The sequence below is a fragment of the Protopterus annectens genome, chromosome 10.part0, assembly GCF_019279795.1.
Source record: "Protopterus annectens isolate FY-2018-M chromosome 10.part0, PAN1.0, whole genome shotgun sequence".
NCBI lineage: Eukaryota > Metazoa > Chordata > Ceratodontiformes > Protopteridae > Protopterus > Protopterus annectens.
In genome coordinates this window covers 1,095,253,554-1,095,271,185 of record NC_056744.1, presented here as the reverse complement: position 1 = coordinate 1,095,271,185, position 17,632 = coordinate 1,095,253,554, and the positions used below count along the sequence as shown (strand labels likewise).

Sequence of the window (17,632 nt, the reverse complement as noted above, 5' to 3'; positions counted from 1 at the left end):
ATTAATAGATATGGATCAATGTGGTTTTGTGGAGGGGAGGCAAAAATTTGACATTACTACAGCAATGACTGCCCAGAGGGAAGCAGAGTATAAGAAAATACCTCTCTGTTGTTGGTGGGTCTTGAAAAGAAAGCATCTGACAGAATAAGCTGAGATTTTATGAGTGGGACAATAGAAGCATTTGCATTCCCTGATAAAATAAGGTTAAGTAGAAGGATAAATAAGGCTTCAGAGGCAAACAAAGTGGAATGAGTACATTTCTGATGAACTGCGTCTGAATAGCGCATGGGAGGCGCAGTGGTGCAGCAGTTAATGCAGTCACCTCACAGCAAGAGGTCCTCTGGTTCGATTCTTGGCTGGGGTGCCTTCTGTGTGGAGTTTGCATGTTCTCCCTGCGGCTTAGGTGATTTTGAAGGACAATCTGAATGGAAGAACCTGTATTCCCAAAAGCCAAGTAGATGGATGATGGAACTGTAATTCGTCTTAATGTGATATTTTAAGTCATGAAGACATATGAATCACATAATCCGTCCTGCATAAAAAGCATGACTGATTTAAGTATTAATTGAGATAGTTTACATTTTTTAATCGAACTGTGCAAGCCATACAGTCCTCCTGAGGGCTTTTTTTTTATTTTTTCTTTTGGGGGGGGGGTGTCTTGTTTATTGGATGAAACAAAGGGTCTATAGTCGGGCCCAATATCCAACATTTGTATACCAAGAGTCCAAAGGAAGGGAGACTACTATTCCATGGCTAGTAGGAGCAATGAGGATGTAGTCACTCAAACATGGCAGTCACTCAAACATGGCAGTTTTCTGAAATAAGTTTGTAAAGAACACGACGGGTAGATAAGTGTAAAGGGAAATCAGGGGTGGGGGGGTATCTTAAATATTCAACAAGATCACTGAATCATAGGTTACTAGGCTAATGGCCCTGGATGCCTTACATGCCTAGTCAAGTTTTGTCCTATTTCCCTCGTGCCTTGATGCTAAGGTCAGACGCAGTTCAGTATCTGTTGCCCCTCTCCAGAAGGGACACATGAAAGACCCCTGGGAAGAATTTATGGTTTGCCGTCCACTCATCTAGATTACGCTTAAAAAGGGAAAGTGATGGGCTTTGTTTCACTTGGATTGGCCTCCAGAGTAGGGGAATCTTAGCGAGATGAATCTCTCTCTTTAGCACGTCCTATTCAAGTTAAAATTGCTAGAACAAGTGCAGTGCCATTAGACTTGTTAATATGCAGAATTTCCATAAGGGCAGAATCTGAGGTTGCTTTTAATGTTAGACAATGATCTTCAGAGAGAACAGAGACAGGTCTATCAACACAAGGCAAATTCCTTGATGATTCTCCCTAATGGGGGATTAGGATAAAGAAGCTGCTGCATTATAGTTCTAGGGGGTAAGCAAAAAAATTGCAGCAAGGATGGCTAAACTGACAGCAGTGGGCTTCCTCCGACTGTAGAGACTGGTATAGTTGAAGCAGACTTCACTTGCTCTAGGGAGAAGCACTGCTGCATGCATGCATGCTGTGGGACCCCATGAATGGTGGCAACAAACCATGAAGCCCAAGGAAACCAGTTGACAAAACAGTGCCATGCATGCACAACCAAGGGCATCTAATAGGTACTGTACGACCATGAAATGTCCTTCAGTGAATGAGACATGGGCTGCTTTGAATCACCAAGAAATGGCGATGGGGCTTGAGAGTGGAGTAGAGTCCAGAGAAATCTAGTGCTGCACCATCCGAGGTAAGTCAGTGCTACCCAAAGTCAAAGGTACCTGCAAGCCCACTGTCGGGAGAATAGACAAGGAGGGGAACTGACATCTTATGTGTGCATTATCCAAGCTTACTGCAGTGTCCATAGGAACTCCCACATTCCATAGGAGGCTAGGAAAAGGGGACTGCACAGCAGAGAAACCCACAAAGTTATAAAAGGGTATGAATTCTCTATTACTGAGGTCACACCCTCCAGGGGGGATACCTTCCAGAAATAACCGGAATGAAGGATAACCAGCCCTGAACAATCACTCCCCCTTATCATAAACAACAGGGAAAAAGGCAGGAAGAGAGGGAAGAATCTTCCTCTCCCTATAACAGTCCATAGTATACAGGCAGGAAGGGAAACGTTAGACTCCTAAATCCAGCGGTATGAAGGTTAGAGAATTTAGCAGTGAATGACTCCACTGGTCCTGAATGGACTAGTGAGTACAGAGGCACAGCTGAATGCAAGGGATAAGTACAGTCAGACTCATCCCTATCATAGGGTGTTAGTCTGAACAGGAACTAAAGATTAACAATTCACTGTAGGATAATGCCTGAAAACAAAAGTGACAAAACATTTTTGATTCAGAAAGTTCTTGCTAATACAAAACCTGTTATTCCATGCAGCATTCTCCAAGTCTGCAAGAGCAACTCTCAAATGCCCTCATATTCTGGCCTCTGCCACCTATAACTGATGGCGAGAATTCTTGCACTAAAAGATGTTGGATCTGGGGAACACTTTGGATCTGAAAGAATGCCAATAAATTAAACCGCATCCGATCCAAAGGTGTCAGATCCAAGCAAAGGCTGAAGCTACCAGGGTAAAAAATAGTATCTGACAAATCCAGCCTCAGGATCTGAAGAGAGATTATTCAGCTGATAGGATCCAAGGGGGAAGATGAGCTAGGATCCGAACGAAAAAAATCCAGACACCTCCAATCCAAGGAGGCAGCCGGAGCACAGCTGCAACTCTTTTAGGCATTTGTTAGAGTAGCAATGTAGTCAGTCGGATCCGTGGAGTAGGATCCAATAACTGTAAGCTGCTCTGTGGATGGAGATATCATTGGCGGAATGTTATCAGACTACTGGGAAACTGGAATTGAAGAGATGCCCTAGGAGCTTTGGATCAGAGTTTCTCACAGATTACTTCAGTTTTTTTAGACAGGGGGGTGGGGGGGTTGAGCCCCAAAGAAACCACATTAAAAAAGGTTTTTGAAGGCTGTTGTAAGGATAGGTGTATGGATCGATCTCTCTTCCTACTTTTTTCTCTTTTTTTTTTTTTTTTTTTTTTTTTAATTATATCAGATAACAGGAAGAATACAGACGTGCCTACAATAAAACATCCAAATTTGTTTAAACTGTCAAACTATCTATAGGGAATCACGATAAGACCACAACATGAGTAACCCTTTATTTTAAGCAATAGAGAGGCAGTGCAAGAAGTCTGGAACTCTATATTAAAAAAAAAAAAAAAACTCTGCCAATATGCAGTGACGTCATCGGAGATGCATCAAACCAACCAGGAAAAACAAAGAGAGAGACCGGGTAATGAACTAAGAGGTTTCCAAGTGAAGGAAACCTATGAGATGATCGAAAAAGGGTTTTTAGTAAGAATCACTGAAAGATGACGAAAGTAAGCATAATGTAAAGCAGAGCAGCCCATATAACCGCAACTCACTGGCACTCAGGAAGAAAAAGAAAGCAAGCCGCAAGTCTGCAGGCTAAGAAACAGCAACCTGTTCCACACTGATTCACCAGAGAAATACCTCTAAAACTTTCAGTAAAAAAAAAAAAAAAAAAAAACTTTTAAGAAAAGAAAAATTGCTGCTGCTACAAGATAGGGAGTTGAAAGCCAAGACTAGTACATCACAAAGAGAATCTCCACGAAAAAAAAAAAAAGTTTCTAGCTTAAGCTAATATTGAGGGAGAATGGAAGAGAACTACTATAGAATTTAAAAAGAACATAGTAGATTTAAATAAATAAATGAGGTTAAAGAACTCTTCTTACAGCTTAAGATTCAGATTCCTCTGTCTGACCACAATGGCAGCAAATAAGATCAAAGGAGTTAGGCATAGTGTAGTGCATTATGGAAAGAGGGAGGCGCTCGAGTCTAGGAAATGCAGCCGAGCTGGTTCAGAGGATGGGATCTGAGACCCACAGCTGAAGAATAAAAATGACAACATCATATCACGAAAACTTAGGAATGCAGATTAAAAAGTATTTTCTTGTAGCAGCCAAGTATACGTGGGGAGAAACTAACCAAAAGACAACACAAAACTGAGAAACCGGAAGCTCTTGTTTATGGAAAATAAGATACAAGCAGTCAAAATGTTCTTAGTTCCTTTAGTTTTATATACACATCAGGCATATTTATCAACCCACAGTAGAAGTTGTAGATAGTAATTAAAAGCTGAAAGATGTTACATGGAAGGGGAAAGGGCAAGGGTCAAGTGAGACAGGTTTATCCTTCCAATAGGACAATGTGGATAAAGATTAGCTAATTTGAAGGGATATTTTAGAGCTATGCAGTAAAGGCTCATATACACAACACAAGCAGAAAGCTATAATTTAAATTGGAAAGGGATGATAACAACGCAGGGAGCGAGATTCAAGAAATGATGATAGCCTGGGATTTTGGATGCATATCCTTAAAGGACTACAATAGCCACACAGGTTATTACATTCATAAAGTAGCAGAAAGCATTCTAAGAACTAAGCCAACATAAGACTGGAGAAGAGCTTTTGCCAACAGGGATGACCACAAACAGGGGTACAGAGAACAGACAAGAGGAGGCCAGAATTTACTTGGTACTGGAAGCAAATATCTACAAAGGGAAAGGTAACAGAATTGGACTGTGGGGAAGAGACTGCCTTCCCTATGTATTAGGCAAAGATAAAGGAATAGGGGAATCCTAAGTGGAGTGCAATTCCAATATGCATCCTAAAAATTATATTATTGCTGAAATCCACTATTCATTTAAATATTTTACAGTTCATATATTTTTACAGTTTATATTGTTATATTACGTGACTTCACTCATTTGAGAATCATATTCTTTGTACTAAAAAGCAGAACTGTACCAATATTTGTTTTGCCTGATATTAATCAAAATATTGTTACATAAGAAAATGCTTGTACATTTATATTTGACAGCCAGTATAAACGTCAATATAAAACACTTGAAAGTGTTATATTGAAATATTATAATTACAATATTTGAAAGACAAGTCGATTATATATCACACTTATAATTACTCTTACAACTAAGAGATCTAAATTTCATTATCTCCAGATTAACAGCTTAATATCCGCAGAGATGTGATACTCTTATGCCAACTTGCATCTAACCCTTTCTCTCTATCTCCAAGTCACGTCTGTGGCTTTTAGTCTAGTGGGATTGTTCTCTTCTAGGCTAAGAATTACTTCATTCCATGTATCTATCTAATTTACTTTATTTTAAATACTATTTCTTCTTCATGCCTGAAATGCCTTACAGACCATGAAAATTAATTAGAAGTGGAAGAAATGTTTCTTATAACCACTAATGGTTATAGACTAAACAATGTTAAGTAAAGAGCAAACCTGATAAAATATCTAGATGCTAATAAGGCACAGCTTATACTTCAAGAAACGCACATTAGTCGTTCAGATAAATACATCTGGAATCCAATTAAATATACAGTGTTATCTAGGGAATGTGGAAATCTCATTTTAAAGGAAAAAGAGGGGGTCATGAGTTTTACCTCCGAAAGAATATAAACATGAGGATCATAGGTATAAAATGTAACAGTAGTGTGTGGGTCCTAATTAATTTAGATTTGTTCCATAAGATGGAAGTCAAACTAGCTAAAAAGCCACGGAACATACTTGGCAATGCTACAGGCAATTAAATAGGGGAGATTTTAATTGTATATTAAGCGAGTCAGACTCTAGAGCTACTAGAACACTAAGATTAACTCCTCTGGCTAAGGATCTTAAAAACTGGACAGAAATACTAAAATTAAGAGAAGCATTGTTTATGAAAGATTATAAATCATTAAATTGTACACACTATTCTTTTGCTCATGGAACTCAAACTAGGATAGACAGGTTATTTGTACCACAGTGTGTTGTTTCAAAATACTGAAATCCCTGTTCTACTTCAGACCACAATGATTTTATGAAAATTAAAATAGACTTTTAAAAAGAGTTACCATTAATTAACAGAATATCAGCCTATATTACTAAATTAAAATAATTTAAATGTTAGCTATACTTTAAAAAAGATGTCCTTATGCAAACTAACAAATGGAATGCAATAAGTGAAATATGATTGGGACTCAACACCCACATCTTGGGAAAATCTTTAGCACTGTATAAAAATAAAAGAATGGGACAGGAAATTACTAGAAATGTAAGCTAAACATCATATGGCTAAAAGTAAATATAAAGAAAGGCAACCTTATAAAGGCTGAAATAATTTCATTATACTTTTTAACTAAACCTCAACACAAAACTACGTAAGCATTAGAAAATTAAAAACAGATTAATTTGTTTTATCACTTAGACATGCACATAACTTATCAAAAATAATTAAAATTCAAACTAGATCTTATTATATAACAGAAATAAGATATGCAAAATTAAAATACATATATCGTTGAAACTTTAGAGGCATTTAAACACTAATACTATTCATCCATGAGCCAAGACTTAAATCAAAAGGACACTCAAAAACCAAATATAACTGCATTCTTGGATAGATTACACATACAATTCCAATAGAACTTAATTTACTTAAGGAAATCTCTTTTAAAGAGATAGACAAGATAAAAAATGAAAACTGAATATCTCCAGAAACAGACAGGGTAATTTCTGACTTTAACAAAATTTTCCCCAAAACAACATTCATTTTCCTCAAAACACCTTAACAGATATTCAGCTAAATGAAATAATGCCACTGTCCTGGAAATATTCATTAAACCAGTATATAAAGAAAATAAAAATTCCCAACTTTGTTGTTCTTGTAGACCGATTTCACTAATACAGATTACAAGAATTGTATCCATTTTTAGTAAGTAAATTAAAAAACTATACAGATCAAACAGGATTTGCATATAATACAAACATTAGATAATATTAAAACAAACACTAAAAGACACTATGCTTTTTATTATTTAGTACATTATTCATTAACTTGAATATTGAGAAACAATCTGGGCTACTGAACTACAACTATTTATTCAACACTTTAGAAATATTTGATTTCCCACCATTGTATATCTTCTAAAACATGTACTCTGACATTTTAGCAAATGTTAAACCACAATCTTTTTCTTCAAATCCAATTCCTTTATCTACAGGGAAAAAAACAAGGACAACCTCTATCACCTACTTTTTAACATCAACAGAAACAAAAAATAAAAGGAATGGAAATTTGCCTATAATTTTAACTAAAATTATGCTTTTTGCTGAGAAGGTAATGCTAACTATATTACAGTTAAAGAATCATATGAGCTAAACTGTATTAAACAATATCAAAATATCACAGGACTACAATTCACTAACACAAAATCATAGCACAATTACTTTTTTTAAAAAAGAAAAACCTACAAGTAATTAGAAAACACATTTCAAGTAAAGAATCTACAACCTTAACATATCCAAGTGTTATCAAAAAATGAAGAAACCAAAGAGGCAATTATGGAAGAATTTTAGAAGAATATCTGACTTCCTCATGGAACAAAATATTTTCATTTGTGGATTGCCTACAATTAATAAAAATGGCATTTATTTCCCCCAAAATGTTATATATAATTCAAGCTTTAGCTCTACCTCCAAGCAAAACACATTTGAGAAAAAAAAGTGATACATTTTCTTGGGTTTCCAGGGAAGTACGCCTGCATTAGTCAGTCTTTCATAGGATTCTCCCAGAAAAAGAAAGCAAACAGTATAAAAAAAAAGTTTCTTTTGTCTAAGACTTGCAGGGCTCTACCAGGCGACTTGCAGGGCTCTACCAGGCAACATAGTTCTGCTTTTACTAGGCTTGTTTCCCCATTAGATAATGAGAGAGTTCCCCTTTCTTTCTGACACTGATTTTTAATCAGAAGAGCAGGGATTGGAGGCAGAATGTTATGTTCTATGCTCTCTTCTCAGGCTGAAGATACTAAGAAAACTGTAGCTTCAGATTTCCCTCCAGAAAAATGAAACAAGAATATAACCCAAACAGCTTAGGCTACTGAAGCAGTGATGCAATGAACATATTCATTTACTTTGTAACCTAAAATAAATGGTTACTGTTAATGTCAACTGTAGAACTTCTCCGTACTTTATGTTTATCAGGGATTTTGACAAACCATGTTAGATGAAAGTTCCAACCTGCACAGATTTTCTACATTTAAAGGAAGATGAACATTTCCTAGACTTATACTTAGCATTTTGCCAGTGCCCGAGGTACTCCTACATATGACAAGAATGTTCTGAAGGTGTTATCAGAGATTATATGCTTTTTTGGCATGTGACAGAAAGCATGCTAAAACACTGAGTTGCTGAAAATGGTGAGAAACTATAACCTTAAACAGTGAGTTAAAATTAGAAAGCTTAGATACACAAGTCAGGTATTAATGTCAAAAAGTTTGAAACCAGATGACAAGCATTTTACAGATGTGGTACAAATGCTTGTGTCAGATAAGGAATAGAAGAGTTTTCTGGATATGTTGCAGTATCTTTCCAGTTTACTCAAAACTGACTGAAAATGTATGCCATTAAGTAAATTAATGGAACATGATGAGGGTGGCACTGAAATGATGAACAAGACAATAGCTTCTAGTTTTTCAAACCATTACAACAGCACATACAATGAAATACTTTAACATAAATACAACTGTTACATTACATGCAGATACCAATCATAACAGGACTGCTGTGATTAAGAAAAAGGACATAGATTGTATACGGTTCCCATCACTCACCATCAGAAAAGAATAAGCAGAGAAAGACAGTTGTTGCTACCAACAGTAAATAGCATAAACTACTATTTAAAAAAGTCAATGCACAAGACACTAGCAACCCTACAAAGAATGCTGCTATAGTCTACAAAAACTACCCAAGATTGAATTACAAACGAGTGAAAACAGATACACACAGAACACATGTAGTCATAATTGCACGTGGATACAGAGATGAGACAAAGAAATTCCCCAAGTTTGCCACTGCTCCTGTTCAAAATAAATTCAACCTCAACTTTCATTTAAAAATGAGACATTTTACAGTAGCTCTGCTCAAAGCTGAATTCCAAATAAAAGATGCTCCAGAGAAACCATGAATGAAATGTGGCAACAGTCAAGTACAAAGAAAGAGTACTTGCTGCAATTACCTTAGCTTGGACTTGTCTACACAGCTAGAACAAGTACAAAACTGTATTGAGTATCTTTCCTATCACAAATAAACCAAGAAATGCAGTAATATCTCGTGCAGTTCCAGCAAGGCTATGGAGAAAAGTTAAGACACATCTGTTTCATATTACATTTAAGTAATGAATGACAACTATCATTTCCACAAACTGTAAATCTGACAAACTGTCAAAAATATAATCAATGGACTGAAAAATGTATTAAGATGTACTATTCCCAATGTTGCCATGTCTGAAGAGTCAAGTTCTGTACTTTCAGCATATATATTTCAAGTCTTACCTATTCATAGCCAAATGATCTTTAAGCAGAAAAATTCAAATAGTACTGCTATTAATGAGAAAAATCATTGAACAGTAACACTGACCCAACACATTACCAACATACACTCCATAGTATAGTGCTTGTCTATCTCCTACGGTTAATGAAAATAGTCCTTGATCTATCTCTTTCTTAATATCCAAGATGGGAACTAGGTAACAAAAACCATGACTCCAAATTTAAAAGGAGATAAGAGATCAGACATGAAATCAATAAAGATGAAAGACAAACAAAAGCAGGTCTGCAGAAAAAGTACAGTTGTGTACACGTACCATAAATGTGGAGGTTAGCAGTTAGCATTGTCCCTCACAGCAAGAGGTTCTCCGGTTCGATTCTCGGCTGGGGTGCCTTCTGTGCGGAGTCTGCATGTCCTCCCTGTGGTCGCGTGGGTTTCCTCCGGGTGCTCCGGTTTCCTCCCACATCCAAAAGACATGCAGTAGATGGATTAGACACTCTAAATTGGCTGTGTGTGTGTGTGTGTGTGTGTGTGTGTGTGTGTGTGTGTGTGTGTGTGTGTGTGTGTGTGTGTGTGTGTGTGTGTGTGTGTGTCTTCTGTGGAAGGTTGGGTGCCGGGCTGGCAACTCAACACTGTAAAACTCCACTGCCAATCATGAGAGGACAGATGATCCGCTGTGGCGACCCCTAACCGGGAAAAGCCGAAAGAAGAAGAGTGTATTCACTGTTGCAGTCATCACATTTGGGCCATCAGCCTGCAGGTAGCCCTCAGCCGGCATGAATACCAGAGTCTTGGATTCCTGCATCGGATGTTGTCTCTTCTTCCATGAAAACATGTAGCAGACACCATTACATCAGTTTTTCTTGCCCCAGATGTCAGGTGCCCCCACAACGGGAAGCAATTATATGTTATGGTACACCTCCATCAAAAAGCAAATACACCAGAAAGCTTAAATACACCAAACAAGAAGGAACGGTAGAGTCAAGAGAAGTCAGGGGACTGGAGAGAGGGTAACCAGGACTGCAACAGTGAATACACTCTAACATCTACATTTATGGTAAGTGTACACAACTGTACTATGTTCTTCGTGTTTCACTGTTGTAGTCATCACATTTGGGTTGATTCCAAAAGCTAAGGAAGGGAGGAGGAAGTTCGAGAGCATTAGGGCCAGCAGCCCTGGATTTAGAAAAAAACAGGCATATGGTAATGCTTGGTGAAGGTATGTACAGAGCTCCAAGTAGCAGTTTCTAGGAAGTCCCTGGTAGGGACTCCTCTGAGAAAGGCTGTAGAGGTAGATGCAGCCCTGGTGGAATGTGATCTTATCCCCTGTGGAGTAGGTTATTCCATGGTGCTTATAGCATACATGAATACAATGGGCTATCCACTTAGAAATGGTTTGCTTTGAAATGGCCTTCCCTTCTGCCCCTGCAGCAAAGCCAGCTAGCAGCTGTTCAGATTTTCTGAGAGGCTTAGTCCTGTCCAAATAGAATCTAAGTTGTCTGTGCATGCCCAAAGAGTGCAGTATTCGTTCTCCTTTGTTTTGTGGATTCGGGAAAAAGGGAGGCAAATGAATGGACTGATTTAGGGCCACACTAGACACCACCTTGGGCATAAAGGAAGGCTTGGTCCTGAGGGGAAACCCTGCCTGCATGGAAGATAATGAAGGGCTCCACTGCCATGAGGGCCTGTAATTCAGACACTCTTCTTGCTGAAGTGATGGCTAGAAGGAAGGCTGTTTTCCAAGAAAGGAATTTCAACTCTGCAGTTGCAGCTGGCTCAAAAGGAGGGGAGAGTGAGCTTTTACTATACAAAGTTAAGGTCCCAGGCTGGAGTAGGGGCTCTCCTGGGGGGGGGGTCTTAAATTCTTGGTCCCTCTGAGGAATTGCTTTAGCAGGGGGTGAGAGGAAAAAGGGGTGGTTCAGTATTATAATGTGTTGAAATGGCAGAGGCATGAATTTTAATTGACGAGAAGGATAGGCCCTTGTGGAGCATTTCTGTTAAGTACTGAAGTATATGAGGTAAGCTGGCACCGTTGTACTCATCCCCCTGAGTCTGGCTCCAGGAACAGTATCTCTTCTACTTTGCAGCATAGGATTTTCTAGTACTAAGCCTCCTTGCCTCCAGAATGACATCTAGCACCTGCTTACTGAGGGATGCTATTGGAGAGCTCAAGGAATTAGCCAGGCTGCAAGGTTCAGGGTTTGAAGCTGAGGGTGCAGAATCTGGCCCGCCTGCTGGGACAGCAGGGAAGGGGTCTGAGGCAGGTGCCATGGTTCCAGCAGTGTCATACTGTGCAAGAGGGGGTACCAGTGCTGTCATTGGCTTGTCCTGTTTGATCTATAGCAGAATCTTCGGGAAGAGTGGCAGAGGGGGAAAGGCATAAACCGAGAGGCTTGCCCAGGTAAAGGACAGGGCATCCACTTTCCAAGCTTGACTGTGGGAAGTCCTTGTGCAGAATTTGTCCAACTGGTAGTTCTGAGGGGAGGCAAACAGGTCTATCTCTGGAGTCCACCATTTGTTGTTCAAGAGTTTGAATATCGCTGGTTCCAGTTTCCATTCGTGTGGGTCCATAAGATTTCTGCTTAGGTCGTCTGCCAGAGAATTTAACTTGCCTGCTGGCAGGAATTGAGCCTGTAGGTGTACTTGGTAGCTCAAGGCTGTGTTCCACAGAGCCATGGCTAGTCTGCAGAGAGGGTACGAGTGGGTTCCTCCCTGCTTATTTATGTACCACATAACTGTGGTGTTGTCCGTCTTTACCAATAATTGTCTTGGAAGAATGTGGTCTTTGAAGGCTGTCAGGGAATTCTGTACAGCTAACATTTCTTTTTGGTTGATATGCATGTGCATCTGTCTCAGGTTCCATTTGCCCTGAATGCACTGCCCTGCCAAGTGAGCCCCCATGCATAGTCTGATGCATCTGTTGTTAGGGTTTGGCCGGCAGGGGGTAGAGTGAAAGGGAGCCCCTTGTTGTGGTAGCAGGCCTCTGCCCACCAAAGGAACTCTGTCTTTATACAAGGAATGATAGGAATCATTGATTCCAGGTCCTGAGAATGTTAGCACCATAGTTTTTTAGATACCATTTAGTTTCCTCATATGCAGTCTTGCATATGGAATTAGTAGGATGCAAGAGGCCATGAACCCCAGGACTTGCATTATTTTCCTTGCAGACAGCTGGGTCTTTGTGGCCAGTAGTCTGAAGTAGGTTGTCAAATAAACTTGTTTCTCTGGAGTGAAGAAAGTCACCTGGGAAGTTGTGTTCAAGCTTGCGCCCAGGAATACAATCTGTTGGCAGGGTACTAGATGAGATTTCTTTTCGTTTATGATGTACCCCAGTGAGGTTAGTTTCTTTTAGAAGTTTCTTTACGAATGCCAGATGTTTTAATAGCAAGTCCTGGCTTTCTGCCTAAATCAGACAATCGTCCAAGTATCTGAATATTTCTCTGCCTGCAAAATGAAAAGGCTGGAGATGGACACTTTGTGAATACCCTGGGCGCAGTAGATAAGCCAAAGGAAAATGCAGAGAACTGATAGTGCATGAAGCCTGCCCTGAAGCATAGGTATTTCCTGCAAGATTCCCTTATTGGAATGTGCAGGTAAGCTTCCTTTAAGTCTAAGATTGCCAACCAGGCATCTTTGCCTAGCATAAGAAACAGCTGTTGGAAGTGTTAGCATTCTGAGATTATCAAAAAGGTGTTTAGAATAGAGAGGTCCAGGATAGGAAGCCAGGAGCTGTCTTTTCTGGGTACCCGGAAAAGACTTGAATAAAAACATTGTCCCCTTTTTCTGCTGGGACAGGTCGAACAGCCCTGATACTTGGAGAGAGAACCTGCTGTAGAGCCTCTGCCCACTGATTAGGGGGTAGGTCTGGCCAACCATTTGGGGTTGGTAGGGTGTGGAAGTGGAATCTGTATCCATTTGTCCTGGGTAATGAGTTTTCAGTTTTTTGCATGCAGGGCGAGCTTTCCTCCTAAGTGGGCAGGTAGTTGAGCAGGGCTTGGAAGGGTTAAGGTTAAGTCATTGTGCCATTTTTCCGTAGGGGGTGTCTTACTACTCCCTGCTTTGGAAGTGGGAGCCCCCCACTGCTTAGGCCTGTGCGTAGCCTGAAACTGTAACCTAGGTGGTCTGCTGTTCCTGGGTTTGGACTGAGAAGGCCTGGAAGAGGCTGGAAAGGACCAATTCTTTGAAGGCCAGTGCCTACTAAATCTGGGAGGCTGTACTTGCAGGAAATCTTTAACAGTTTGCATAGATTTAGCTTTTTCCTCCATCTTTTTGAGGACTTCTGCTTTGTTGCCAAACAGGCAGTCTTGGTTTAAGGGAGCATCCAGTAATTTAGCTTCAACATGATCTGGCAAGTTTTGCTCCTTAAGCCAAGCATGCCTTCGAAGAACAGACCCAGTGACAGCAGCCCTGCAAGATGCTTCTAAAGAGTCAAAACCACATTGCAAAGTATGTTTAGCAACTTGTTCTGCAGTATGCATTAAATCCTGTAATTCTTTGTGTTCAGCACAATCAGGAATCATCATTTTCCGTTTAAGCAGTCCCATGATATGCTGCTTTAACATATGAAACTAGCAATTTAAAGCTTTAATGGCCAAAGTAGCAGAAGTATATACCTACTTATCCCATCTGTCCAAGGCTCTAGAATTTCTATCAGAAGGGGTAGGGTTTTTGGCAGCAGTAGCCTTAATGCCCTTTGGTACTTGGGAAATGGTCTCTGGGTCCGAAGTAGGATTCTTGAAGAGGAACTTGAGAGAGTCAAGTACTCTGTAATACCGGTCAGGTTTTCTGGGAGCTGGAGGTACTGTGTCTGGGGAAATGCTAGATTCCAAGAAAGCATCATCTACAATGTCCAGAACAGGAGGGATAGCTAAAGGTCTGTGTTGAGGGAGGAGTAAGAATTCCCTAAGCCTCTTTTTGGAGTCAGAGTAATCCTGGCTTTCCAAGCGGAAATGCTCCCTAAGTGTGTGCAAGGTTTCACCAAAAGAAAAATCTTCTGGAGAGGAAGCAGAGGGAATGGAATCCTCTGCATCAGAATCCTCATAGGTACATAAGGGCAAATCCTGGTAATCAGAAGAAACAGAAATATCAGATTCCTGATCAGACAAATCAGAAGGAAAATCAGTTCTAGGTCTCAGAGGGGGAAGGCTGGCTTCCCCTAATTAAGGTAATAAGGTCTTCAGCCAATTTAAGCATTTGTTTTTTAGGCATATGGGCCTGACCAAGCGGTTTGGACGTCGGTTTTCTAGGCATGGGTAGAGTTTTAGGCCTGGATGAAGAAGATGGCGTCTGTTTAAAATTTAAAATGCAAGTCTGTAGGCCTGAATACACACTCAAAAGCCAGTGCCTGCACAGCGACGCCTGGCCCATCCAAGGTAGAGACATCCGCAGGTTCCATAGTCGAAGAAGCATCACGCGGCATACCGGACTCCGAATGGGTCTCAGTAGAGGCCTGTGAATCTGAGTTAACTATCAGGGGCTGCGAAAGTGCCTCACTGAGTACCGGCGGACGGGCAACTAGCTTAATGGAAGCGTCGTCAGCAGTTTTGAAACTATGCGGTCTGTCTTTATCCTTATGTTTTTTCAGAACATCGGTAGTCGGATGGCTTACCCAAGACATTTCTGGATAGTTATACAGAGTACCAAAAAAATTTGCTGCAAATATAGCCAGAAGACAAATAGTTCTGGGGTTGAACAAGGCACAAAACCGACAGTGAGGGACGTTGTGGTCTGCGCCTAAGCAAAGAATGCAGTACGAATGCAAATCTTTGAGGTATTTGCTTTCCACAGTTAAGACCATTGTTAACTCAAAAGCCAAATACAAACTAATGGGCACAGTATTTTTTCATATAAGGGGTGGCGTAAGCCACAAAACTTTGGGCTAGGCTTATAAATGCCTTAGGGCAGATAGCCTAGTATAAACCTATGAACTTTTACTGACATCGGTTAAGAGCAAGAAAAAGGAATCCCCAACGGGGTACTTAGCTTTTTTGAAGACTTCGGTTCTGAAACTCGAAAACGAAAATTTCAGGAGTCAGCTGACCAGCACTTACGAACTACTACTGCTTCGGGCACTGCGCGGCAAGAAAGACTGGTGCAATGGCATTGGCTGCATGTTTTATACCCCTGACCTGACGTCATGGAAGAAGAGACAGCATCTGACGCAGGAATCCAAGACTCTGGTATTCAGGCCGGCTGAGGGCTACCTGCAGACAGATAACCCAAATGTGATGACTGGAACAGTGAAACACGAAGAACATCTGACCAAATAAACTGAAAACTTCTGCTCAAAATGAATTTCAAAGTAACACTGAAACAACTAGCTTTTGTCTAAAACACTTCAACATTTCCATAACTGTCTACAAACAGATGTCCAAAGAACAGGTATCAATCCCACACTCATCAGCTGCAACTACAACTGACAGGTTTAAGTCCTCTTCACCAGAGTTTCAGATTGGGGGTCCTTTAAAAATGCCAGCTAGACACAGTGGAAGATCCTGAACTGGCAGAATAAGCTATGAAATGCTGCCAAAATAAATGTATAACTTTATGTCACTAATCCAAATAAAGCTTCAGTACAATTACTTTTTTCATATTAAGAAATTCAGAATAAGAAATCACACAAATGACTAACTGTATCTAAACAGAGTTGCATACAGAATGCCCTTCTCAAATAAATAAACTATTTTTTTTTGTAATATACAGTGTTAGCACCCTAACTAGCATCTAGATACAGGGATGAGGAGTCTTGGGGTTCTTAGCTTCACTTTTTATGAACTATTAAAGCTGTTAAGATAACACCTCATGTTTGTTTTACTATTTCTACTTACAAAACCCACAAATGTTACAACCTCCCTATCACTACGGATTCTTAGTATTCTCCCAGTATCTCTACAGGCTTTTTGTTAGCTCCATGCCTAAAAAACATGTGCTGAATACACTGACCTGCTATTCTAAATTCTGAAAAAGTTAGCACACTTCAGACACCAAATGAACTGGCATGGATGGTTATTTCTCCTGAGGACTTCCCTGCAAAAAACAGTCTTTGCCAAAAATGAGACTTATCCAGTTAAAATAAAACAAACTACACAGACACAGCTTCATAAACCACTGCACACCACTATCATCTGCCAACTGTGAGTTGTTGTGTCTGTCGGCTTTTCCCGGTTAGGGGTCACCACAGCGGAACTCTGGTCCGCTAATGATTGGTAGTGGATTTTTTACATGCCGGGTTACCAGCCCTGATGCACAATCTTCAACGAAGGTACTCCCATTCACTTATATCTCCAGGCAGAAGATGCTCTAGCCGAGAATCAAACCGGATAGCGTCTTACTGTGAGGTGACAATGCTGTTAAATTAAATTCACATATGCAACACAACAGTTTATGGAAAGTAAATAAACCAAAATAAAATTTAATAAGCATGAACTCACTTTTCATGGAGCAGATTTCCACAGGCAGACTGGTGAGCTTGTTATTGGAAAGGTTCAACTTCACCAAATTAGTCAGTTTCCCAAAGCTACCAGGAATCTGAACGAGCTGATTATTTGAAAGTTCCTGAAAGAAAAAAAAAACTACACTATTGACAATGGTGCTACTGCATTAGAGCTAAAGTACAAAATATGCAGACAAAACATGAAAAAGGTCATAAAAAAGTACAGTTATACCAGAGAGTATGAATGGATCGCCCCGGGAATGCAGGCCTACCTATTGTACGCCGTAGCAGTAGTCGGCGAATGCCTTACTATCATAATCAAAGTCGGTCAGAGGCGCCCAGGACGGCAGAAGATTCTCAAAAGACAAGGCTCGCATGCCGACGTCAAAAACATGAACAATAACAATAAATAAAAAAGGGTAAAAAGACATACACTCCCCAGCAAAACACGAACAATATGTACCTACCAGGGAAGACAAAGAGAGAATGAGGAGGAGGAACACGAACAAGAACATGGTGAGGGGGAGGTAAACTACTATTATGTTCGCTGTTCTCTGCGCTCACCATTTATAGGTAGGTACCCATAAAGTAGATGTTCTTAGTGGCTGGCAAATCATAAAGAAGCAAAGTGAAACCCAAAGCAGAGCAAAAACAGGCTGCAAAACAGCTGCCTAGAAACCAGGTAGACATAGATTGCACCTAAGACAGTGATGGCAAAACAGAAACAAGACTTAGCTCCAAGATGCTGCTTCCATAAGTTGCCACCCTCGT

At 40.1% G+C, this 17,632-nt stretch overlaps 1 protein-coding gene across 1 annotated transcript in view; it reads right to left on the bottom strand.

Annotated features, from left to right (window-relative positions):
- Positions 1-17,632, bottom strand: part of LRRC40 (leucine rich repeat containing 40) — a gene marked incomplete in the record, with an annotated part of 881,899 nt that overhangs the window by 663,212 nt on the left and 201,055 nt on the right. Inside the window, 1 exon segment of the mRNA XM_044085837.1 lies at positions 16,860-16,983. Coding sequence (XP_043941772.1) covers positions 16,860-16,983 — 124 coding nt within the window.